The sequence below is a fragment of the Ischnura elegans genome, chromosome 2, assembly GCF_921293095.1.
Source record: "Ischnura elegans chromosome 2, ioIscEleg1.1, whole genome shotgun sequence".
NCBI lineage: Eukaryota > Metazoa > Arthropoda > Insecta > Odonata > Coenagrionidae > Ischnura > Ischnura elegans.
The window spans coordinates 109964016-109985913 of NC_060247.1; the positions used below are offsets into that span (position 1 = coordinate 109964016).

At 37.7% G+C, this 21898-nt stretch overlaps 1 protein-coding gene across 3 annotated transcripts in view; it reads right to left on the minus strand.

Annotated features, from left to right (window-relative positions):
* Window positions 1-1193: 1193 nt before the first annotated feature.
* The window catches only part of LOC124154364, an 81185-nt gene continuing 60480 nt past the window's right edge, over window positions 1194-21898 (minus strand). The window contains exons 1-6 of one of the 3 annotated variants that reach the window (XM_046528044.1): window positions 7992-8157; window positions 7002-7108; window positions 6316-6431; window positions 3621-3772; window positions 2529-2679; window positions 1194-1528 (exon numbers count right to left, since the gene is read on the minus strand). In XM_046528044.1, the coding sequence (XP_046384000.1) occupies window positions 1384-1528; window positions 2529-2679; window positions 3621-3772; window positions 6316-6431; window positions 7002-7108; window positions 7992-8061 (741 nt within the window). In that variant the 5' untranslated portion in view covers window positions 8062-8157 and the 3' untranslated portion in view covers window positions 1194-1383. Of the gene's footprint in view, window positions 1529-2528; window positions 2680-3620; window positions 3773-6315; window positions 6432-7001; window positions 7109-7991; window positions 8158-21898 lie in introns of those variants that run through there. The other 2 variants (XM_046528046.1, XM_046528045.1) reach the window with 2 other exon arrangements.

The window sequence follows — 21898 nt, forward strand, 5'->3', positions numbered from 1 at the left end:
TTTATTTAGCTTCATCCGCTTCATCTTGCGCCTGATAACAAAACAAAAACTATTGTTTATCAGGTGCTTGACGCAAGACATTAAACCCGAATGTGTAGGGCTCACCGTGGTGCGTTTACGCAGTGCATTTTTTCCAAACAGAGATACTAAAACTGGCGCGCTTTAAATCATTTAATGCGAATGCTGCTTCATAGGGACTTTTCTTGCACGATTTTGAGCATCAGTCAAGCGTCGGTCTGGGGTTGTGTCAACCTACCCCCTGAATGGGCCAAGTGTATGCAACAGACTTGGACCTAAAAACATTTTTTTACAGCTAATAACGCAAATAGCCAACAACTGAATGCGTATAATTTTTATTTTATGAACCGCTTTATTAAACCACAATGCCCAAAATTTCTTGAGCTAAAACGTGAGAAAATTTGTTGAAAAAAATCCGCGTAAACGTGCTCCGATCCACCCTATGTAGATTCAATAAAGAAAATGTCTTTCTGACAAGCAATTTTGGTACTCATTTACGTAGTTTTATTGAATTTGTATCCTTATTTTATTATAATAAATTAAACATGATTCAAGACGATACAGCCGCTCTTGATTTATAAATGATGTAAGTAAACTAAGTTCATTGATTGTTAGGCGGTACGAAGTTCGCCGGGTCAGCTAGTTAATTATAAATTTAACTCATAATTTAAAAAGTGAAAGATAATAAAAAATTGTTTTGAATGTCAAGTCAACTTGAGACCAAGCAAATCTTAAATAAAGGATGTAAATAGCAAATGTTATAACTAAGACTTGAATAAGATATCTGTAAACGTAATTAATAGTCTCTAGTCAAATTATTGAGTTAAAAAAACTCATAAATATACAGGAGGGAAAGATTCTATATCCTTCGTCATATTTTTTTCCTGTTAATTCTCCACCAATTTTTCTTACCTTTCTCTTCCATCTAACGTAGTTGTACGGCATTGTGATTTCCGGTCTGAGTGACCGACACCATTATGTGATATGTTATTTTTGGGAAACTGATAATATAAAATTAAAAACCCAATAAGGAAAGTGATTTAAGCCTGTAAACTGTCTTTTTGTTTCGTATTTCCCGCCCACACATATGAAATACGCTGGCTAACAAAATAAAATTTGACGTAAATGGACTCAGATGCTCCAGTAATTATTTAAGTCCAATAAATATTAAGAAATTTTCAATTCAATGTAACTTTATTTATTTAAATAAAATGCGTCAAAAGACTACAGCTGTGTGCCAGCAAATATTACGTTGACAATTTTTAAAGCAGGTGGAGAACGCTTGATGAAGAGTAAGTTCATAAAAAACTTATATTGTATGTATCGATCACGTTCGGCACTCGATACATCGTATCCATAGAAATACTAGTTTTTAGGATCATTGTCGAGATACTTGGAACAAGATGTTTCATATTTCCATTTCGATATGATCCTGGTCGCAGCTACTTTCATCTCCTCTGAACACTTGTCAAACTTTGCTTCTGAGCACTCCATGAAATCGAGGAACCTCCTGAAATGATAAGTTTCCATGAATACCAACCTAGTCAGTGCGCATACGTACTGTTGGAGCCTCATGTGAATTTTAATTGTTTCAGGGATAGCAGCAGTATTGTTATTTCATTGAATAACGCTTTGGCTAACTGAGTATATGAATGGAAGAATACTAGGGAGTTTGCCGCGCAAAATGTAAAATAAACTTTTCGTGAAACCAGTAAAAAAATTATATTTTCTCATACATCGCACATAAAAATCGCTCATCAAAGTCGAAGCCATCGAGGTTCATCAAAGCCAGTGCATTTACATAGGGACACTTGAACATATTTTTTGGAATGAGCATAATTTTTTTAAAAATTCATTAAACAAATTTATAGGCATGAAGGAAAAGTTAATATTTTCTAGTACAGTGAGCAGTTGATAAGGGGAGATTCAAATACTAGGTATGCACAGATGTTAACAGTTTTTACTTTTGAGGATGTGTGGGAACTGGTGGAGATTCAAAGAACTCCTCACGAAAGTTAGGAAAGTTTTACTCTATAGAAAATAAAAGGGGATAGTTATAGTATATTTTACTAAAATATTAAGTACATAACTAGTATTACACTATAGTATTTTACTGTATTACAGTATTGTAATATATATAGTTTTTTAAATTTTACTATTGAGTAGAGTCAATTTCGAGAGATAGAATATATAGTATTTAGCGTATTTTTATTAAGTTATTGATAATAAATACTTATGATTGTATCTCAATTATGCCTACGCTTTATACTGGTCTCTTTGAAATTTAAGATACTCTTAAAAATTATATTAAATGCATGGTTTTTTGGATGGATTAATTGTAAAAGTAATCAAAAAGATCTTGCTTAAGTGAGTAAGGGAAGGGAGAGATTCAGAAACATCATATTTCGCTTGCGAGGGGGGAGGAGGGATCATAAATGTGTTTGAGCTACTCTTGAACGGTTCCTTATTGGAACGGAGGCCGATATACCACTGATTGCAAGAATACTCACTGGCAAATGAATTTTTGGTCTAAGTTGTCCTCCTCCGGGAGTGGGTAGTCGCAGATGGCTACCTCGCTGAAGTCATCCGCTCCACCCAAACTGGATCGACACTCACTCCAAACGTTGGAGAAGCAGGTGCTTTGATCTTCGTTCATGAACACTGGAATCGGAAAGTTAATCATTTATTACATAATACTGCAAGTATGCTATTTCCTGGTGGTAGCATTAGATTCAAACACATTAGCGATAAATCTACGTATCTTATAACGATGTAAAGAAGCAGAAAATACACATATGGTGAAAATACAATAATTCTAACGTCATACAGCTAACAAATGAAGATTTACCCAATTTTTAACTCTCCACGATAAACCACAGTGTCATCAACCAAGAACCTATGGAGACGTATTCCTAAAAATTGTGGCGTTTGTGGGGAAGATCTTAAAAATCTTCTTCTTCTTCCATCCAGGACTAGGCTACTAAGCCTGTTCCCACTCCTCATTACCATATTTTTCTTGGTATTAAACACTTCTTTTGCCAATTGGTCGATATAGCACTGCTTTTTTTGGAATTCTTTCATTTGGCAATCGAAGTATATGCTCATTCCATCTGGTTTTGTATTCTTGTTATTTATCAGTAGCTGCCTGGACACCCAGTTAATCTCTTATTTGAGTACAATTTCTAAATTTATCCAATCTTGTGCAGCCTTTCACTGATCTTAAAAAGTTCATTCCAGACGATTCTTTCCGTCTTAGTTCGTTCTGATCCGTAGTGTACAGTAAGGACTGCCATCACTTTCACGGGGTTACCCGAGAGGCAAGAGGGCTTCTATTTTCTTCCTTTCTCCTTAGCACTTCCTTATTACTTGCTCGATTATTCCATCTTATCTTCATCATTATTCGGTAGCAACAAATTTCAAATGTTTCCACTCTCGGCCTATCTGCTGCTGTCACCTTCTAAACCTCGCACTCATAGATAAACATGCTACAGATGAAGTATCTGATGAATCGTTCCTTGTTTACATGCTTTAATTGGGCGCAGTCGAGGGCTTGCTTGAGACCATGTTACGAATGCAAATTTGAGGAACCTTCCAGTACATACCGCTTAGTAATTCGGCATCGTTATCACACAATGCACGGATACTCTCCTCCACCAATCCACTCACGAAAGGAACCATGACCACCGACTGGTTTGAGAATGACTTAAGATCGTCGGCAGCTTCTCTAATGCATTGGAATATCTCCTCCTGTTTCCTACAAGAAGATAGAAAAATCTCTTTTCGGTATTTGGCATTGGTAAAGCACTTATGAATGAGGGGGCATTTAAGGGGCTCCATCACCTCCACCCCAAAAACTTTTTTCTCCTAAGGCAACTGCTCGCGATACATCCGATTGAGGACAATTATTCCAGGGGCGACACTTTTCCGACATGACTCCATAACCCTGTTTTTGCCGAAATACAAAGAATACATAGGCATTGAATACAATTTGGTTCGAGGTTGGCAAAAAATGTCGAAGGAATAATTTTATTTTTTAATAACATTTAAAAACTTAGTAATTAATTTTTGGGAAGACCAAAATTTTCTTTCGTGTAATATAAGCTCAATTATTATTGAAGATTATTTATTAACTGAAAATTTAAAAGTATTTTACTGCATTGGATGCAATCAGCGAATGTCGATGGAGCCGAAAAAATTGAAAAAAAATCCGGTGGATTTCCATGTTATATTCCTATCGAGAACATAAAATATTAACTAAGTCAATGTCCTCCGTGAAAATCAAGTTTATTCAATGAAAATTATGGAATTTCTTCCATCAATTTGACGGTACATTAGCACAATAAGAAAAAAATGCTATCTAAGCCTTTCTCGACGTAAATATCTTGCAATGCTCTTGGCAGTGAAAGAGGTTCCCAACTATTAAGATATTCTAAGTGTTTCCGTGTACGTAATTTGTTTCATATTGTCTTTAGTGCAATTCAAAATGCACAAAAAGCTGATTAATTTTTGCACGAAAATTTCACTGTGGAAATATCATTTGCCGTAACCCAGTTCCGGAGAAGAAGCGCCAGCGCTAGGGCCAAATTTGGAAGCTTTCATTAAAGTAGCTAGATAGCTGACATTAGTTGCACGTGATATATTCATAAAGTAAGGGCCGTTTGGTCACAGGAAAAAATATACTCATATGAAACACATTTTAATGGCATTTTTAGTCAGCTAGAAACCTACTCCTCTCTCTACATAATCGCTGTTCACTTATAAACATTTTTCGTACCGCTGCACCAGCTTCTTTGACTCCTCTGCTTAGAAGCTCGCCGCCTGAGGCTTGAGCCAATTGACAATGCCGTTAAGTTCCCCTTCGGTTTCGAAATGTTGCCCATCGAGTAACTGTTTCAATCGCAAGAAAAGGAAATAGTTGCTAGTTGCAAGGTTATAATAATAAAAAGCTTTTTTACTACAGACCAGCCAGATCGTGAGAAGATTCCTGGGTCGGGCATGATCGGACAGTGTAGGAGAGGGTGAATTCCCTTCCTTAACATCCGAGCCTAATCCTAAATTGATCTCGGGATAGGTGAATATTTCCAGCTGGTTTTAATCAGCTGGGAAAGTGCATAAACTCAAAAATAATAATAATAACAATTTGTTTTTATTATACACGCGAATTTAGGACAGCATTGTCCTCTCTTACAATTAACCTGTTGGACATTCACAAACATCCATACCCTGGACGGTAGCCAAGCCACCCAGGTGGGATTCGAACCCGCGATTTTAAGGTTAGCGGTAGGGGACCTTACCCCGGCGCCACTGAGGCCGGCAAGGTAAGGACATTAAGGTGGGTGGTGAAAGGTCCCAACGAAAATCTTGAATTTTCTCATTGGTTTTGTCAGAAGTGTAAGTCCATTTGGTTTAATTTATGAATAACCTTTTTACTTTATAAAAATATGCCTCGAAATACCAATGAGAAAATGCTTTCACATTATAATCGACTCTAGGTCCGACAAGAACCAGCGATCTTTGATTTTTGCGACCATTTGTTCGCCGTTTAAGTTGAAAGACTTTTATCTCCTGATTTTTTTATCATCTGAAATTAGAATTATGCACCCAAAATTTTCACCATGGGTCGAAATGAATGAAATCTTACCTGGTCTCCATCGACCAAGTAAGTGAATGCAATTCTCTTTTACGGCTGTATTTGGGACGCGTAATTGAACATTATGGCCGGAATAGTTCAAATACAGTACTGTCCCACATCTTATTGGGTGAAATAAAATTTTAATTGAGGTGGGTGGTAGGATGATGGAGAGAAATAACCTTTCTGTGCCTCAAAATCACCATGTGCATCTGGACAGACTCAGCGGCAGTTCGAAGGGTAGCGAGAATTCTGGCGGTTCAGTTATTGAATTGAAGCCAAAAGAACGGTGCAGCTCACAAGTCATTATTGTAGAATGAACAGTTTTCAAGCTTACATTTAGGGATGTTAAAGCTGCGAAATTGCTATTTTTTATACAAATAGGCTTAACATGAAGATGCATTTATTGAATGGAGAAATGTCAGAGGGATTAATTTCCCAACTTTGAATGTGCACACGCAGAGCGGCTTTTCTGAAAACTTCGCAGAATAGACTTGCGCTATCATTGAATTGACAGCTTCAATTTCATTTTTCCTCATTGAAAGTCAATGTAATATAAACAAAAAAAATGTGGGCGTGGGCGTGTGCAAAAAAATATTTTTTGTTATTTAGTTTTTCAAATACTTATTGGACCATATATTTCATACAGTACGTAGAATGTTTCTTACCTGCATACGTGCTTTGATTTTATGTGATCTGTTTCGTCATGAAGTGCCAACCTCGCATTGATCTTTTCCTCGGTGAATTCCAATAAAATACATTCCTTCATAATTTCATTCCTTTCCTATGAATAAAATAGATTTTACATTATTGTTAGCAGTGTTAGTAAATTAAATATAAAAGTATTCATTCTCATTTTTCTCGTGGTATTTTTAAAGATGGAAAATATTTTTTTTTCCATTTTCTTTATTTTAAAGTCTATCGTTTATACAAAATAAAGGTGTTCCTGTTTTTTTTACGAAGTGAATAATTTTATAACTACTTTTAAATTTAGGCTGTAAGACATAAGAACAGACTTGGATATCAATGAAACTCAACATTATTGTTGCATAGAATATATCAGCGGAAAGAGATGAGGAGCGAAAATAAGATAATTATGGTTTCATGGCGATTGATTTATTTACGAATAATTTTATAGTTTCTATGTGTCGATTGATAGCTTTAAGTACTTTATACCACTATTTTCACGTTTATCACGTGACGTCGGTAGAGAAAAACTCCCAAAGTAGTTCAAAAATTTGATTTTCTAAACATTAAACAGTGTGTCTAATTAGTCGAAATAACTTAATAAAGTGCGGATAAGGGAGGAGTTCGGGTCCTCTTCAAGTACTAGTATGATTATGGAAGTACTTACATTTGCCCTGCTACTGCATTCAATAAACTCGTTGAACGTGGCATCAGAGATGTCCGGTTCCTCAGTTGTTGTTGCAAGAATATGAGTTGGAACCACTAAAATAGCACCTGTGGTGACAAAAATTAAATAACGGATGGTTATAAAGTCAATCAGATGGGTACGAAGTAAAACCCAATTTTGCACGAGGACGAATGTTCTCGTGTGTAATGTTTCCATCGACCAAGATGAGAAAGGAAATATCTCAGGTCAGTGGATACCGATCAAATCCCCTTTAGACCTTTCGGACTGTCTGCGAAGATCGCTGATAGACTGATTCCGGCGACATGTTGTTTTCTTCGATCGAAAACTCAAATCCAATGCTTAAAAAACAAGAATAAATTGCATAAATATTGCACAAATAAACAAAGTAATAAATTGTATAATTTTTTAAATAAAATTTCGTTTAATTTCTGCAATTCCCATTATAATATTGACAATGGGGGCTTCAGTATATTTCTCAGCATTTGCCTTCTTCCAACCGCTTTGAAATTTATGTTTACTCTGGGCACGTACGAAGATCATGGTGTGCAGACGAAATACTTCGAATTCCAAAGATGAGAAGGAAAATTCTTTATTCAAAGTCAGAAATTTATACGACGGTGCCACTTCACCACGGCCGGATTTTGGGTAATTGTCATTGCCACAGGGTATCTAACCGCTGCAGGAACGTTGGGAAGGGACGCTTCGGTTTAAATTTTGCTTGTGTGCGGCGGTATATCGTTTCAACCCAATTTTCGTAACCCATGACTACGGTGAAATCATTAAATTGAAACCATATTTTAGTAATACTTCGACACAAATCTTTGTTGAATTAATGCTAGTGTCAATAAGATATCGTTTAGGAAAAACCTCGAACGCCGGAGAAAGTGCATTTAATTTTTGCTGTTTGAAATTTACATAACACGGCATTTTTACACGGTGCGTGTAAACATTAAAGAAGAAGGTACTCACCAATAAATATCAGATGCATTGAAGGCGCCATTTTGATCAGTAAATTTGAATCCGATACAGAGAAAAGCATGGTAGACTATTCCGTGGAAGGCAAATTGAAGCAATGCACTTCGGTGTTCTGAAAACAGATTCAAGTGCACTTTCTGCCTCTCCTGTACTCATAAAAGTGATATTCTGTGAGGAAACATATTGCCCCGTCATTATCGAAGATTTGACCTTTTGATTTGAGCGCGAACTAATCATAGATATAACAGCCTCTTAACGGAAACCAATGGCATTCAATACTACTGTACCCGTACAGCCACCGCTCTCCTTACCGACACTCTGTCAATATTTTTCTATCGTAATTACCTAACCTAGTCTAACGTATTATATGGAACCAAGTCAAATACCGCTCTCCCGCCAATCTTACCAACCACAATCTTGCCGAGCTGCATCGTGCATTGCTTTTCTCAATGTAAATTGTGCGTCTTGCAACAATTTAGTAATCTATGCGTCACACATGCATTTATGCATGGCAGTTAAAATAGGGAGAGAGATTTATTTTAGTTAGTTTATCGCGGTTAAGATAAAATGATAAAGGAGACAATTACTGTAAACTATAATTCCTGTACTTGGAAGGGTGATCACAGACTCTGTCGTTCTTCATAGCGTAAAACGTCTGTATACTTAGAAATAATTTAGCAGACTACACATTATTTCATTTTTTATATTGCAGTGAAAGGGATATTGCTTAGGTGATATGAACTGTCGCACTTTTTCGTATATGAAGAATCAAATGAAATGTCGGATCATATTATTACGATATCATTCATAAATTCGCTAGAACGCTTTTGACACTTTGCGTAGAATGCTCACAAATTGCATGCAATGGCTGTCAATTTTTTTAGTCATTTTAAACATAATTTTTATTCGCCATCTCACTAAACCATTTTTTCAATTTTTCTTTCTTGTTACTTGGTCAATGTCGTTGCGGCAGTGGTCTTTCGTACTTCTTCTTAGCTTCAATATTGAAAAATCATGGAATGTAGCCTTTTTACTAAGGATTCATCTAGCCCTGATATCTGAGGAAGTTTTTGAAAGAGGCATTGGGAGAAAGGTTAGGGAATCGATACATTTAAGCCATCAAATTCAACCGATATCATTTTAGCCCCTGTGGAAATTATTTTTGGTTGCCAATTCATATGTTATTCATCACGCAGTGCGGCAAAGAATATGATAGTCATTTCTTCGTAAAATTAATGGCTAATAAAATGAGTGCGAAAAATCCACAGGGAAATCATTCGCCTTGATCGTGTTAAATTAATAAAATGAATTAAAACCTAAAATAATTTTAACAGGGGATAAATTGATGTGGTTTAAATTTTGGCTGCTGCTTCTCGGAAGTCAAGAACCGGTTATGAGATACGAAATATTTTTATCTCTCTCCAAATCGCGTGCACACACTCATGGATTCGTCGCTAATACGGCTATATCGAATTTTATGTGAGATGAAGGGGTTGGGTGAGTGGAGAAAATGTCCCGACTTTTCAAGCAAAATCATGTCTTGTCCACACCCTATATCATAAAAGAATAAAATTACTTTGTTCTATTTCACGCTTTATTTTAAATAGCACGACCAGGGTTTCAGCATCTACATCTATACAATACCCTTCGAGCAATCTCTGGGGTGCTTGGCAGGGGGTGACCAATCTCCAACATGCAGCATGCAAGAGGACCCCCACATGCACACCGCACGATCATAGAAATACTAAGCATGCTAGCGAAATATGCGCGCTTTTTCTTAAAAAAAACTTTCCTAACAGATCAAGCTAATCGTAAATTGGGATTCGTTAAAATAGTGATGGAAAATTGGGACGAAAAAGTGAGAGAAATCAGCTCCTTCTAATCTAAATGATGTGGGCATGTTGGTATGTTGGTGATGGTTCACCCCCTGCCAAACACCCCTGTACGTCACTGGCAGGGCAATATGCTGATGAGTCACTCGAACTCAGGACCTCTCTTTGGGAGAACACATACGCGAAATCTATCGAAAGGGTAATTGTAAATTGTGGTTTTTAATGAGTGTACACCGGAAACGCGACGAAAAGTTCAAATAAGGAAACTATATGTCTTTATTTTTCCCTAATCTGGAGTGTGCGGCTATCTTTTGGGACCCATTTGAGATTGGGCTGATTAGGAAATCCAGAGCTATAAAGATTTGGTTAGCTGGGGGATGTGTTGGCAGGGGTTGTGTGCGAAGGGAGAAGGGTTAGCGGAGGATGGGTTGATAGGGGGTGAGTGGGCTGGGGGTCTGGGGAGGACATTGGTCTGGTGTCATAGTGAAGGGCTCAGTATGCCGAATGTCATCTATCACATTTAGCTCGGTTTCTTTTTCCAGGATTAGATCGCGGTCAGCTCAAAAAGTAAGAAATTCGATAATGACGGGCCAACACGTTTCCTAACAGAAAATCACTTTTTTGAGTTCACTAGACCGAGAAAGTGCACTTGAATTTGTTTACAAGTCACCGGAGTGCGTTGCCTAAGTTACCATCCACGAAATAGTCTACCACAATGTCCTCTATATCGGATTCACCTCTACCGATCGTCATGGCGTTTCCGGTTCATCTGATCTTTTTTGGTGAGTACATAATTGCAAATGAAAAATTGCATTCGTGATGATATAATCCCTAGAAAATCATAACTTTTCAATGCTATTCCTTGCGATTAGAAATAGTTCGTTGCATGTATTTTGAATGAACGGTTTGCTCCTCGCTAAAGGAAACACTGAGCATTTGAAAATCAACTAAATTGTTCCCAAAGTGATATCATAAATTAAGATTCTTCCCGGTGGACTCTTCTACTTACTCCTTTTGCCAAAATGGCACAATGTCATGAGCTTTCGCTATGCCTGCACGTGATATCTTATTCAATTGCTATTTGCTATCATCTGAAAGGTTGAGAAATAATGTGCGACGAGTTCAGGTTACTATAGTAACGAACAACTCGTGACACCACGTGTCGATTATCCGCTGACCTTAGGCTGTGTTGACGTGGTTTATACTTCTTCCTTATCACCGCATGCATTCCTTATCGGACTTGCTTTTCCATGGGTGCAGATGGTCAGTGTGGACCCCTTATTAGCGTCCCCTTTTATCAAGAAATTTGCACAGAATTATGCGCTCTTCAGAAATACCGTAGGCCTATATCTACCTACTACACCGGAAGCCGCCTCAATAGAATTGTAGCGGTGCTAAGCTACGTCATTTAAAGGTGATAATCGCCGGCAACGTATTATTCAGCCATGTTGAAGGAGTGACTGGATGCAAAGAAAAATGACCGTGTTACCTGCAGACAAATTTCAATGGAGAGTTGGTATTGCCGTGTACCCCAATCGAAATGGATAACACTGCTCTCTCAAGGAAACTTTCGAGAGGAATTATGGCAGGAACTCTTTATTGAAATTCTCTCTTCTGACGTTTAAAACGAGTACATGTTTTTCGTATTGGAATATAGATTTGTTTATCTTCAAATATAAACAGTTGTAAACTTCACGCCTATTTTATTGCCAGTCACCACAATATTCAGCTTGGATCCATTTTCTAGGTATAGGACACTTAATTATGACCTGCCGAAACACGGGTCGATTAGCACTAAAATACATGTAGACCTAACAATTATGGTTTAATATTAAAATCAGCGATTTAGATTTTAACGTGGTATTATAGCCGAATAGCCGAAACCGGTAATAAATAGAAACTGTGTATTTTGTGGAAGTAACAAAGTGTTTTCATTGTTAATACCGGTTTCGGCTAATACAACCATTTTCAAATGGTGTAATAGCCGAAACTGGTAATAAATGGAAACTGTGTATTTTGTGGAAGTAACAAAGTGCTTTCATTGTTAATATGGAACCCTTCCACCACGTACATGCTTCAAGTATTGATTTAATTTCGAGTGGTATTATGGGTCAAGGATTAAGGTCAGTTTGTATTCTCATTTTTAGTCCAAATAAAAACGTTGATTTCCAGGAATTTTTCAAAAATTAATTGCAATTTGTATTTCCAACAATTTTTGACTGGCCATTCTCAGTGAAATTTTCAAGTGTCTTACTTCTTTTAAATGGGCCTAAATTTTTTTGTCACGGAGTCATTTACTTACGCAACGACATTGTGGTTGTATTAGGAAATGGATGATCACAGTACTTCAATCTTAGAAATTGTGAACTGCATCCCTCCAAGCTAGTCCCTTCAGTTTTCCTTATTTTTCCTTGCACCTTTTTAATCTGAGCCAAGTACTTACCTCACGGTATTCATCGTGAATTTCTTCCCCCCATAACGGTCCCTACGTAGTTGCAATGTCCTGTTGCTTAGCGTATACAGCGGGTTATTTTCTGGCGCACGGTGCTCTACTATTGCGCAAAAGTTTATAATTAATATTCAAATGTATAGACATGTTCATAGCATAATACGCTTCTTCAAGTGTAGGAAAACTGTAAAAAAAAAATACTGTGTGAAAATTCTTCCATATAGATTTCCGTGCGTTTAATAACTAATTCACATGCTAATATTAATTTTATTCGAAAAATCACTTACAATTCACACGATTTGACATATTTTTCGCAATAGTAACTACTTGCAGAATGTTAGAGTATTACATTACATTTATAAAACGCACCATTAGACAAACTAATCAATGGAGTTTGTTACTTTTATAATTTCAGAAGTTCCATTTCTGTTGACTTGACCCACAGGCAAACGTCATTTTATCTCTAATTTGTTTTTATTTTTCTTTAAATCTATAATTAAATCCCCAAGATCTTTTTTTTATGCGACCTCAGCGTCCCCAGTTCATGGTCGCTTAATTTTTTATTCTGTTAAAGCTCATCTATTGTAGATTTTGACTCTAGCTTTTCCCGCAATCTATTTAATTAATCTATCGTCCCAATATTTTAAAATGCTAATGTCAAAGGTTTTCGGATCACGACGGAAAAATGTGCCCACACGATCACCAAGTTGCCCTTTCGTATCTGATAACGGAACCGAGGCGTTGGGAATTCCAAATTTATCATGCCCAAAATTAATTCACTTCCACGCTCCTGTCCTTTAGTGATTTGATTTAGGTTAGTGGGTATAGGCGCGCTAAAATGGCTTTGCGTGGATTGCCGATAATTTTCGGTAAGTACTGCATGATGTTATTGTTTTTGAAGATAAATGTGAATTTTGATTTGACCAAGGACTGAGTGATCCCTGAATATTTGAAACTGCGCCATTCACATTCACAGTGCTGCAGTTCTCGGATTTGTGTAGTACTATATTAGGCCACAATTTCACCCTTTCCAAGCCAGTAATTTCCTGATATATTTCTCCTATCTATCCCTATTTATTTGCCCTAAGTTCTTTGTACATAAATATTGAATAATCACCGAAAAATGATAAGACGAATAGCTGTCATCATTCCTGTTAGTGGCAATGAACACCGATGCGCGCCAAGTGCAACTCCGCGCCAACTGCTTCCCTGAGACTATACTGTTCCGGACTCACTTCTCTCAGCATGAAAGTAATACCTCTGTGTCAAAATCTTGTATCTCTGGAATTCATCGGGAGATTAATTTCAACAGGGAGCCTAAATAGCTTTTATACGCGATCTTATCGAGGAAACGAGTGTAGTTTTGGGCCTGTGATTGAAATATCATCGATTAATATGCGGATGGCTGGTAATGTATATAAATTATTGAATATAGATATGGATAGCTGCTGAATAGAGAGCCTTAAATGGAACCCATATATATATATATCTCACGTGTGGTCGTATTTTTTGTTTATTGTTGACTAATTGTTCGTTAAAAAAACTAACGCTGTCACCTTGAAATTTTTAGGTTAGGTCGAATAGGTGTTTTTCAAAGTTTCTGTATCTAAAATGTCAAAAATAACAAATTAGTGGTAAAATTTTCAAATTTGAGATTTATTTTTAGGTGCTCTATGCGTCACCAAAACAGATCAGTGAAGGGATGCGAGTCCTCTTTAAGTGGGAGGTGATCAAAGTAAAAGAACTGGATGTATACATCGACGTTTAAAATACTTTACTGTGAGGCTAATACCGCAGTGGGCTCTATCCTCTAGTATCCCTAAAACGATTCTGATTGAATTGCTGTAAATGGGTAATTTTTTTAACTGCCTAAAAAATATCATCACAACCGCTTGGTTAATGATCATCCGATGCTATTAATGGTGTCTATAAAATTAAATAACGATAGCTTTACCTGAGGGATCTCTTACCTTGAGATCACCTTGTTCCAAGATCAGGGTCGGCACCTATAGAAAAATATTGTATGGCATATCACTAAATTAAAAAAAAGAGTATGCTGAGGTTATATCTATTTTAAATTAGGGTGAAATTTCTTCAGTTCAAAATGTAATAGTCATTGTTTCAACACGATGTATCGCTTAATTTTGCTATGAAATGCAGAATGTATCAATACTTAATAATAATGAGAGCGGCATGTTTGTCCTTAGTTCTCCATAAGTCCTCGTGAGATATAACGGACATCGGTGGGCGGTGAAACTCAACCATTCCCGCTCATCAATATGGTGACTAATTCTTCGCAAGGTGGACGAGCGTTAGGAGATACTATACGGCCATTTGAGTTTTTCTTTTCATAATGCGTATCAGGCGCGCCGCCGACTTACCGAAAATATTTGGGGGGCCCAAACCGGGGATATTGCCCCGGGAAATTTTATAAGTAATGAATTTTAAGTTTTTTAAAGAATTTTAGAAGAGTCATATGATCAGCATTAGATCCCTGATAACTCGAATCTCGATATCAGAACACTCCTGGGAAAATCGACAAGCCTGACACATTTTTTCCTCGCACCCATTACGAATTTTTGAGGGGGCTCGGGCCCCCTCAGACCCCATGGAGTCGGCGCCACTGCGTTATAGACGTCGTTCGACAATATCTTGACCTTGTACTCGCAAATACAGCAACATACTAAATTTCTTATTAGATGAACTTTCTTCACCTAATCACCATCCACTTGCACTCTCAATTTCTTAATTCATTTACAATTATTGAATTAACTCGAGTCACGGAGGAGACCTGGTTGGTGTGGTGGCTAGTGTGTTGGCTTCACACGCCGTGGGCTCGGGTTCAAATCCCGGCGGAGGGTGAGAATTTTCGTAGACTGCCCGATCCCTACTTGAAAGGTGCGTGGAGAACATTTCAAGTGCAACACTCCGTCCGTCGGATGGGACGTAAAGCCGTAATCCCTTAGCGCCTTTCGTTAAGAGCAGGCTAATGCCAACGCCGGGTTTCTCTCCACCCTACCTTACCTACCCTTCCCTCATGGCGCAAATGACCTCAGCTTTTGGTCCCCTCCTCCGAATACCATACCATACCATACCATTGAGTCACGGAATTCGATGAAAAACAAAATTACAGACCTAAGTTTAAATTTCATCAGAAGCTAATCTGATAATGAGCGTTTCTACGTAACTGTCATACTAGGGTTCAAAAATTCAATTTGAGGTAAATGGACCGTTCAAAGTCCTAACATGGTGTAAATATTCCAAATTTTAATAATCCGTACCTGTTTCTCCCCATACTCCAACCATTTTTTACAAAAACGCCGCGGAATTGAGCACTTGTATCACATGAGCAAATGATTCCGTTTACAGAGCCATTATATTACTGAAGATTTCGCAACTAAGATAAGATTTTTCTATGAAAATTTACAGTTAACCATTCTCCCCGTGCGCGTGCTCCCCAATCATGACTGTGTCTTACCAATCCATTTCATCAATACTTGAAAGCCACATGTTCACGCAGAGGAATGTAACGCAACAGTGCGTCGTTTTGGTGTCAGTCAGTGACGATTGACATACATTTTTTTCCGCTGACCAAAATCGAGGGATGCGGGAGATAAATCGTTTCGTATCCAAATCAAGTCCATCCCAAGGATGAAAGATCAGAATTAAAAAATTCCCCAGAATTCACCGTTTTTGTTCCTGAGGGCCGTCACTGACTGACATTTTAACCTGTGGTATTGCTCAAGTTTCAAATTTTGGTGCGTGCGCTTCATTGGCCCCGATTGGTACACTAAATTCGTGGCATAATATGTTCCTCGAGTAATAATGTTATATCAGTTTTATTTTTCTTGGTAAATTGTTTGTTTATGCAGCGGAATATTTTATTTTTTTGCCAATTGTTGACTTCAGCATGCCGCGTATCATCGTCACCTTCATTGTCGTCGCGTCGCTTCGGTACGTTTGTTGTGAAAGCGGGACATAGGAGCAGAATGATTGTTGAGATCTGAAATCCCTAATTGTAACATATGTCAGGATTTATTAAGATGGCAAAGACGGGAGCAGAGAGACAGCGCGAGCATCGTGAGAGGAAAAAGTAAAGAGGTGAACGCGAGGAATTAAACAGGAAGAATAGAGAGCGGCAATGAAGTCGTAACAGATCATGGAAAGGGTGGTGTTGATGTAGTTGGGGGCAAAGGCAGAAACATGACCTGGGAAGCTTTTAAGTCGGGTTCTCCTGTAATAAATGCAGTATGAGTGTGTAATTAAAACAGCATGAAAATAAAATTTGCAGAGATCCCTGTACACGGCATTTCTGCCTCCAATGAAATGCTGGACTAACAGTGGCACGGCATTTCACCCATTTGGAACACACTCTATGTTCACCATGTGGAGTTAGTTGCTATAAATATAACTAAGATGTCTCCTTACGCAATAGATCATAGTGCTAGGAGTACTCACCATTTTAAGCAAGAATATAGAAATCGAAGCAAAATTACTGGATAAAATACATACTATGTGCTTATGTTTCAGTGGAGTAGCCAGGAATTTCGTTCAGGGGGGGTCTAACACGGGGAAAATGTTTTAAAAACAGGGTACTAGGTAGAGGGTTCTAAACTAATTTTAACACTTTTCTCTGGAGGAAAATAATTGTGTTTTTCTTTTGTGAAAATAATTTCGGGGGGGGGGGGGGGGTCCGGACCCCCTGGCTATGCAACTGTATTGTTTCTTTTAAATAAATTTCTGTGTTCAATATACATTTATTTTGCAATGCTCATTCCATGAAAAAGAAAAGTTAACACGCATCAAATCACATGTGTCAGTCAGTGACAATTCCCGTCAGTCAGTGACGCTCCATTTTTATGGCCAAAGAGAGGAAACCATTACTAACACAAAGTCACGATTTTGTATACGTTTGGGCAACACTTAGAACTATTTTAAGTATTTCGTGGATTTTATTTATCTTGCATAATTTCAGAGCAATGCGAAGAAATGTGACAACGTCACAAAACGGAGTTTCATTTTTGTCAGTCAGTGACGACGACTTTGAAGTTTAAAATCTCCGGTTCTACTGGGGTCACAGGGTGGTACCAAGGCCAGTGTATGCTTTCACTAACTTGTTTTTGGTGTAATCCTCCAGAAAGTTCCTAAATTGATTTGTATTAAGTCAAAGGGGAAATACATGAACAAAAACAAGGTGTAACGGTCAGTCAGTGACGCGTAGAAACGCTCTAATAGGGAAAAACGGTTGATGTAACCACATCAACAACTACTTCTTTTGACATCGCGTATGAATAATCTGCGTGATTCGTCTGAACTGATACGAATGAACATAGTGCGTTGTGCAGCTGTTACCAGGATCAGGTTGGCAGCCGCTAGACCTCGGAGCATAAGTACTGGGCAAAGATTGTTTGAGCAATTGAGAACAGATGTCTTCCAGAGCGAAACGGAGAACATCATCTAAGAAATACGCTGTATTTCCATGCTCGGCAGAAACGGTAAAAATGAGGCCGCTTGCAGTGTATTATGTTGATGTTGATGAATATCAGCAAGAGCAGTTGCTTCGCTGATTTGTTTCATAAATCACATTCGTTTTCTACAGTGACGGTAAATGTGCTGTGAAAAAGTAACCGAGCTCAATTACATTTACTTTTTTAAAAAAAGGTAATCAAATAAGATTACAAATTAATTTCTTAATTAATTGTTTTAAAAAGTAATCAGTAGAATTAAAATTACTTCTTTTAAGATTGTCCACTAAGGAGACCACTTGCCAACTGTCGAACACTGGTCACAGAAACCTATGAGCGGCTTTTGTGCAAAAAATATATTGCAATAAAATTATTCCTGATTATGCTTTGAGTAAGAAAAGAGATGTGGTGTCAAATAAGGGTATGTGTGCTTCGCCTGTAATATTATTTAGAGCATGAGCAGATTAGCGTCGTGTGTGTAATTAACGTTTTCCCCCTATAAACATTTTTCACCAGCATTAACACTTCTTTCTTGTTTTACTTTTATTTCATCTCACCGACGCGCCGTAAAAGTATTGTGCTTTCGCAAGTAACTTTGCATCCATTAATAAAGCCCAGTGAAAATATAAACGTACTGGAAGGGAAAAATTCTCCATGCATACATTTTACCTTAAATATTACCTCTGAGGACGTGTCCAACTAATACACTCTATTTTGCGCGTCCTGCCGGGATAAAAAAATTCTATTCTTACTAATGAAATATTCGCATTTTTTTCATCGGTTTTTATGCCAGATTAATTATACATATTTCTCAATAATGTGTAATTGATTAATAGAAATTTCCAAAGTTGCAACTTCCGTATAAGCACTGTAACATCACAAGGGGTGTAATATTTTGAATCCATTACTCGTAGGCTACATCATAAGGATGGCTGAGCCTGAAAATGCAAACTATGGCACTCAGGAATTCCAATTTATCTGTAGATCTAGTGAAAACGGTAAAGTAAAAGTAGATTACTAGCAAGTAACGATTACAACGAAATTAACGGTTACTCTTTCACTGCAAGGAGTACACTACATGTTAATACTACATTTCGTAAAGAGGAAACGGTACAAGTCATCCGATTGTTACTGTTCGATTACTTAACAACCCTGGTTTTCTACTGCCACGTTATCTTTCTAAAAAAAATATGGTGAAGCATGGCTCAAAATTTTGTTTTCCAGGTGCGTTCTTGGCTATCTTCTTGGTAGTGCTATGTGATCCAATACCGTCATCAGAGGACGACCAGTAATTTTTGCAATGTCGAACCAAGGTGCATGTGAGTACTCGCCAAGTTTCTACTTAAAAAAGCGGCAATGCACTCTACCATAACTATTTTTGTCTTTCTTGTTTATTTTAAGTAAGAGGCACAATATGAACATTTCCTTGCATGAATAGTTTAGAAATGTTTTTCACGCACAGCATTCGTAATTCATCTACTCTCCTAAACCTCGGAAATTGAAATATACCCTTCGGCCATTTAAAAAATCGAGGATTCAGTAAAATTTAATTTTATAAAGCTCTTTTTTATGCAGAAATGTTGTCTTCACTGTAAAAATTACAATGAAATTCACCAATTAAATATTTTTTCCCGTGGCGAGGTGAAGAAGACGACCGTTTCACCATTTTTATTGTTTTTCGCGTGTTCTTCTTCACTCTTTCGACCGTAGAAGCTAAACGTTTACGAATGAACGTTGATAAATGATTCATTATTATAGCCAAATAAACAATGAGTAAAAAGCTACATGACACGACCCTATGGAGCTTCGGCAGAATTTCATACAAATGCTTAAAATACAGCGTTCTGCCTTTTTACGGAGATATTAGGTTCTTGTTTAAAGGGAACAATTTTGTATGAACACAAAAATGAGAGTCTTTCCAATCTAAAACTTCTGTCACGCCACATTTCTGTATCCTCCAAAGAATTTTTTATTTTCAAATAGCGTTAAAATTATGATTTCATTATTATTTTCTCCTGTTTTCCTCCGCTTTGATGATATCTTCTTGGAACTCTTTTGTTATGCTGTCCTGTAAGTTTATCGCTCACAACTAGTAAAGGGGTTCAAAAAAGGCTATTCGGGCTTCCAGCCGGGTGGTCTCCCTCCATTCTGCCGACGTTTCGGAACACGAGTCGGGTTCCATCCTCAGGGCTAATGGTGAGTGGATGAAGTTTGCCAGCTTGTTTACTTTTCAGTTGGTTGTGAGGTCTAAAGTGATTGGCTCGGAGGCAGCCAATCTTATTTTCTTAAGTGCCGGTTTCCATGCATTACTCAGTGAATACCCTGTGTCACGATTGAGGGTGTTAGTTGCCAGCCGGATCTCGATGGATTCCTTAACCAGTCTTTTCCAGAAATCAGTCTCGCGGCATAGAATTTTCACGTCATCCCACTTTACCCTGTGATCGGATTCAATGGTGTGTTCTACAACCGCGGATTTTTCCGGTTGGCAGAGCCTAAGGTGTCTCTTATGTTCTTTTATCCTTGTATTGATAGTTCTCCCCGTTTCCCCCACGTAAACCTGCCCACACTCACAAGGAATTTGGTAGACCCCTGGAGTTTCAAAACCACAAGGATCCTTCGCTTTAAGAAGTAGATCTCTTAGTTTGGAGCATGGTTGGAAAACGGTGTCAATACTTTGTTTTTTGAGGATCCTTGAAATTTTCCCGGACACCGTAGACACATAGGGAATTTTGGCAATAGCGATGGGCTTTGGTCTTTCTTCCTCCTTTAAAGAGCCTAGATTTTTAATGCTCCTTTTTAGGGCCGAGTGTATCTCCTCATTACTGTAGCCATTTTGCTTGAAGGTGGTTTTCAGATGTCTTATCTCTTTTGGCAGGCTTTCTTGGTCCGCTATGGCTTTGGCTCGATGGAAAAGGGTGGACAAAACTGCTCTCCGTTGGGCGGGGTGGTGATGACTTCGCCCATTTAAATAGAGGTCCGTGTTGGTCGGCTTGCGGTAGACGCTGTGACCGAGCGTACCGTCGTTCTTTCTATGGATAAGGATATCCAGAAACGGGATTCGGTTGTCTTCCTCGATTTCCATCGTGAATTGTATATTTGCATGTCGACTGTTCATATGGCTCAGGAAATGTTGTAAACTCTCCCTCCCATGAGGCCAAATGATAAAGGTATCGTCGACATAGCGATAGAAGCATCTGGGCTTGAGGGTTGCAGATGAAAGTGCTTCTTCTTCGAAAGACTCCATGAAAAAGTTGGCTATTATAGTAAAGGGGTTGATTTAATGATATTAGGTGTAATTATTTCTATGTTTATACCTATGTACTCTTAGATTTTGTAAAAGTATTTTTTTTGTTAAGTCCTTCAGAAGTAAATATCTTTCTGAATCTAAATCTAAATCTACGACTGAGGGATCTACACAGAGAGAAAATGTTCTCTTAGACTAAGAGAAAATTATCTATTTTCCTAAACTATGGCATCTTTAAAGCGATTTTAGATTCTGAGGACTTTCCATTATGAACGTGTCCTACCAATGCTATCCATCTTACACATTCTGCCGAGCTGAAAAAAATGCTATTCATGCCAATGAATTATTGCATTTTTCCCCTCGATTTTCATACTATATTGATTAAACATATAATTATATATAGGGCATTTATAATTTGGAGACATGAGACGATTATCAATGGATTATTCTTTAAATTGGAATATTTTATTGGGAGTGATTTCCCATAATATGGCACTTCAAATTGTGCAAGTCTGCTGAACAACGTCAATGTTAACCCCTTATCGTCACATAATCAGAAAAAGTTACTTCCTTCAGTTTAAAGGCTTGGTCCATCAAAAATAATGCTAAATTGTCCTACTAGTGACTTTAAATTTACATGGAGCATTTTGTAGATTTCCCTGGCATCTTATTTCCTCCCGACTTGGACTTCTTTCTTCGCAATCAAGCCTACTCCCTTTCATTCTCTCTAAAAAATCCAATACTCCTCTCGATTTCTAGCTAAAAAAAATTCCCTTTAACACGGATTAGCGCAGAGCTGCCTCTGGGAGAAATTCAATTTCAAGACTTTTCATTAAAAAAATGAGATAATTTTCGACTCAATCATAACTATTATGGCAGCTACATGTTTAGCTCTTAAACATTACAGCCCA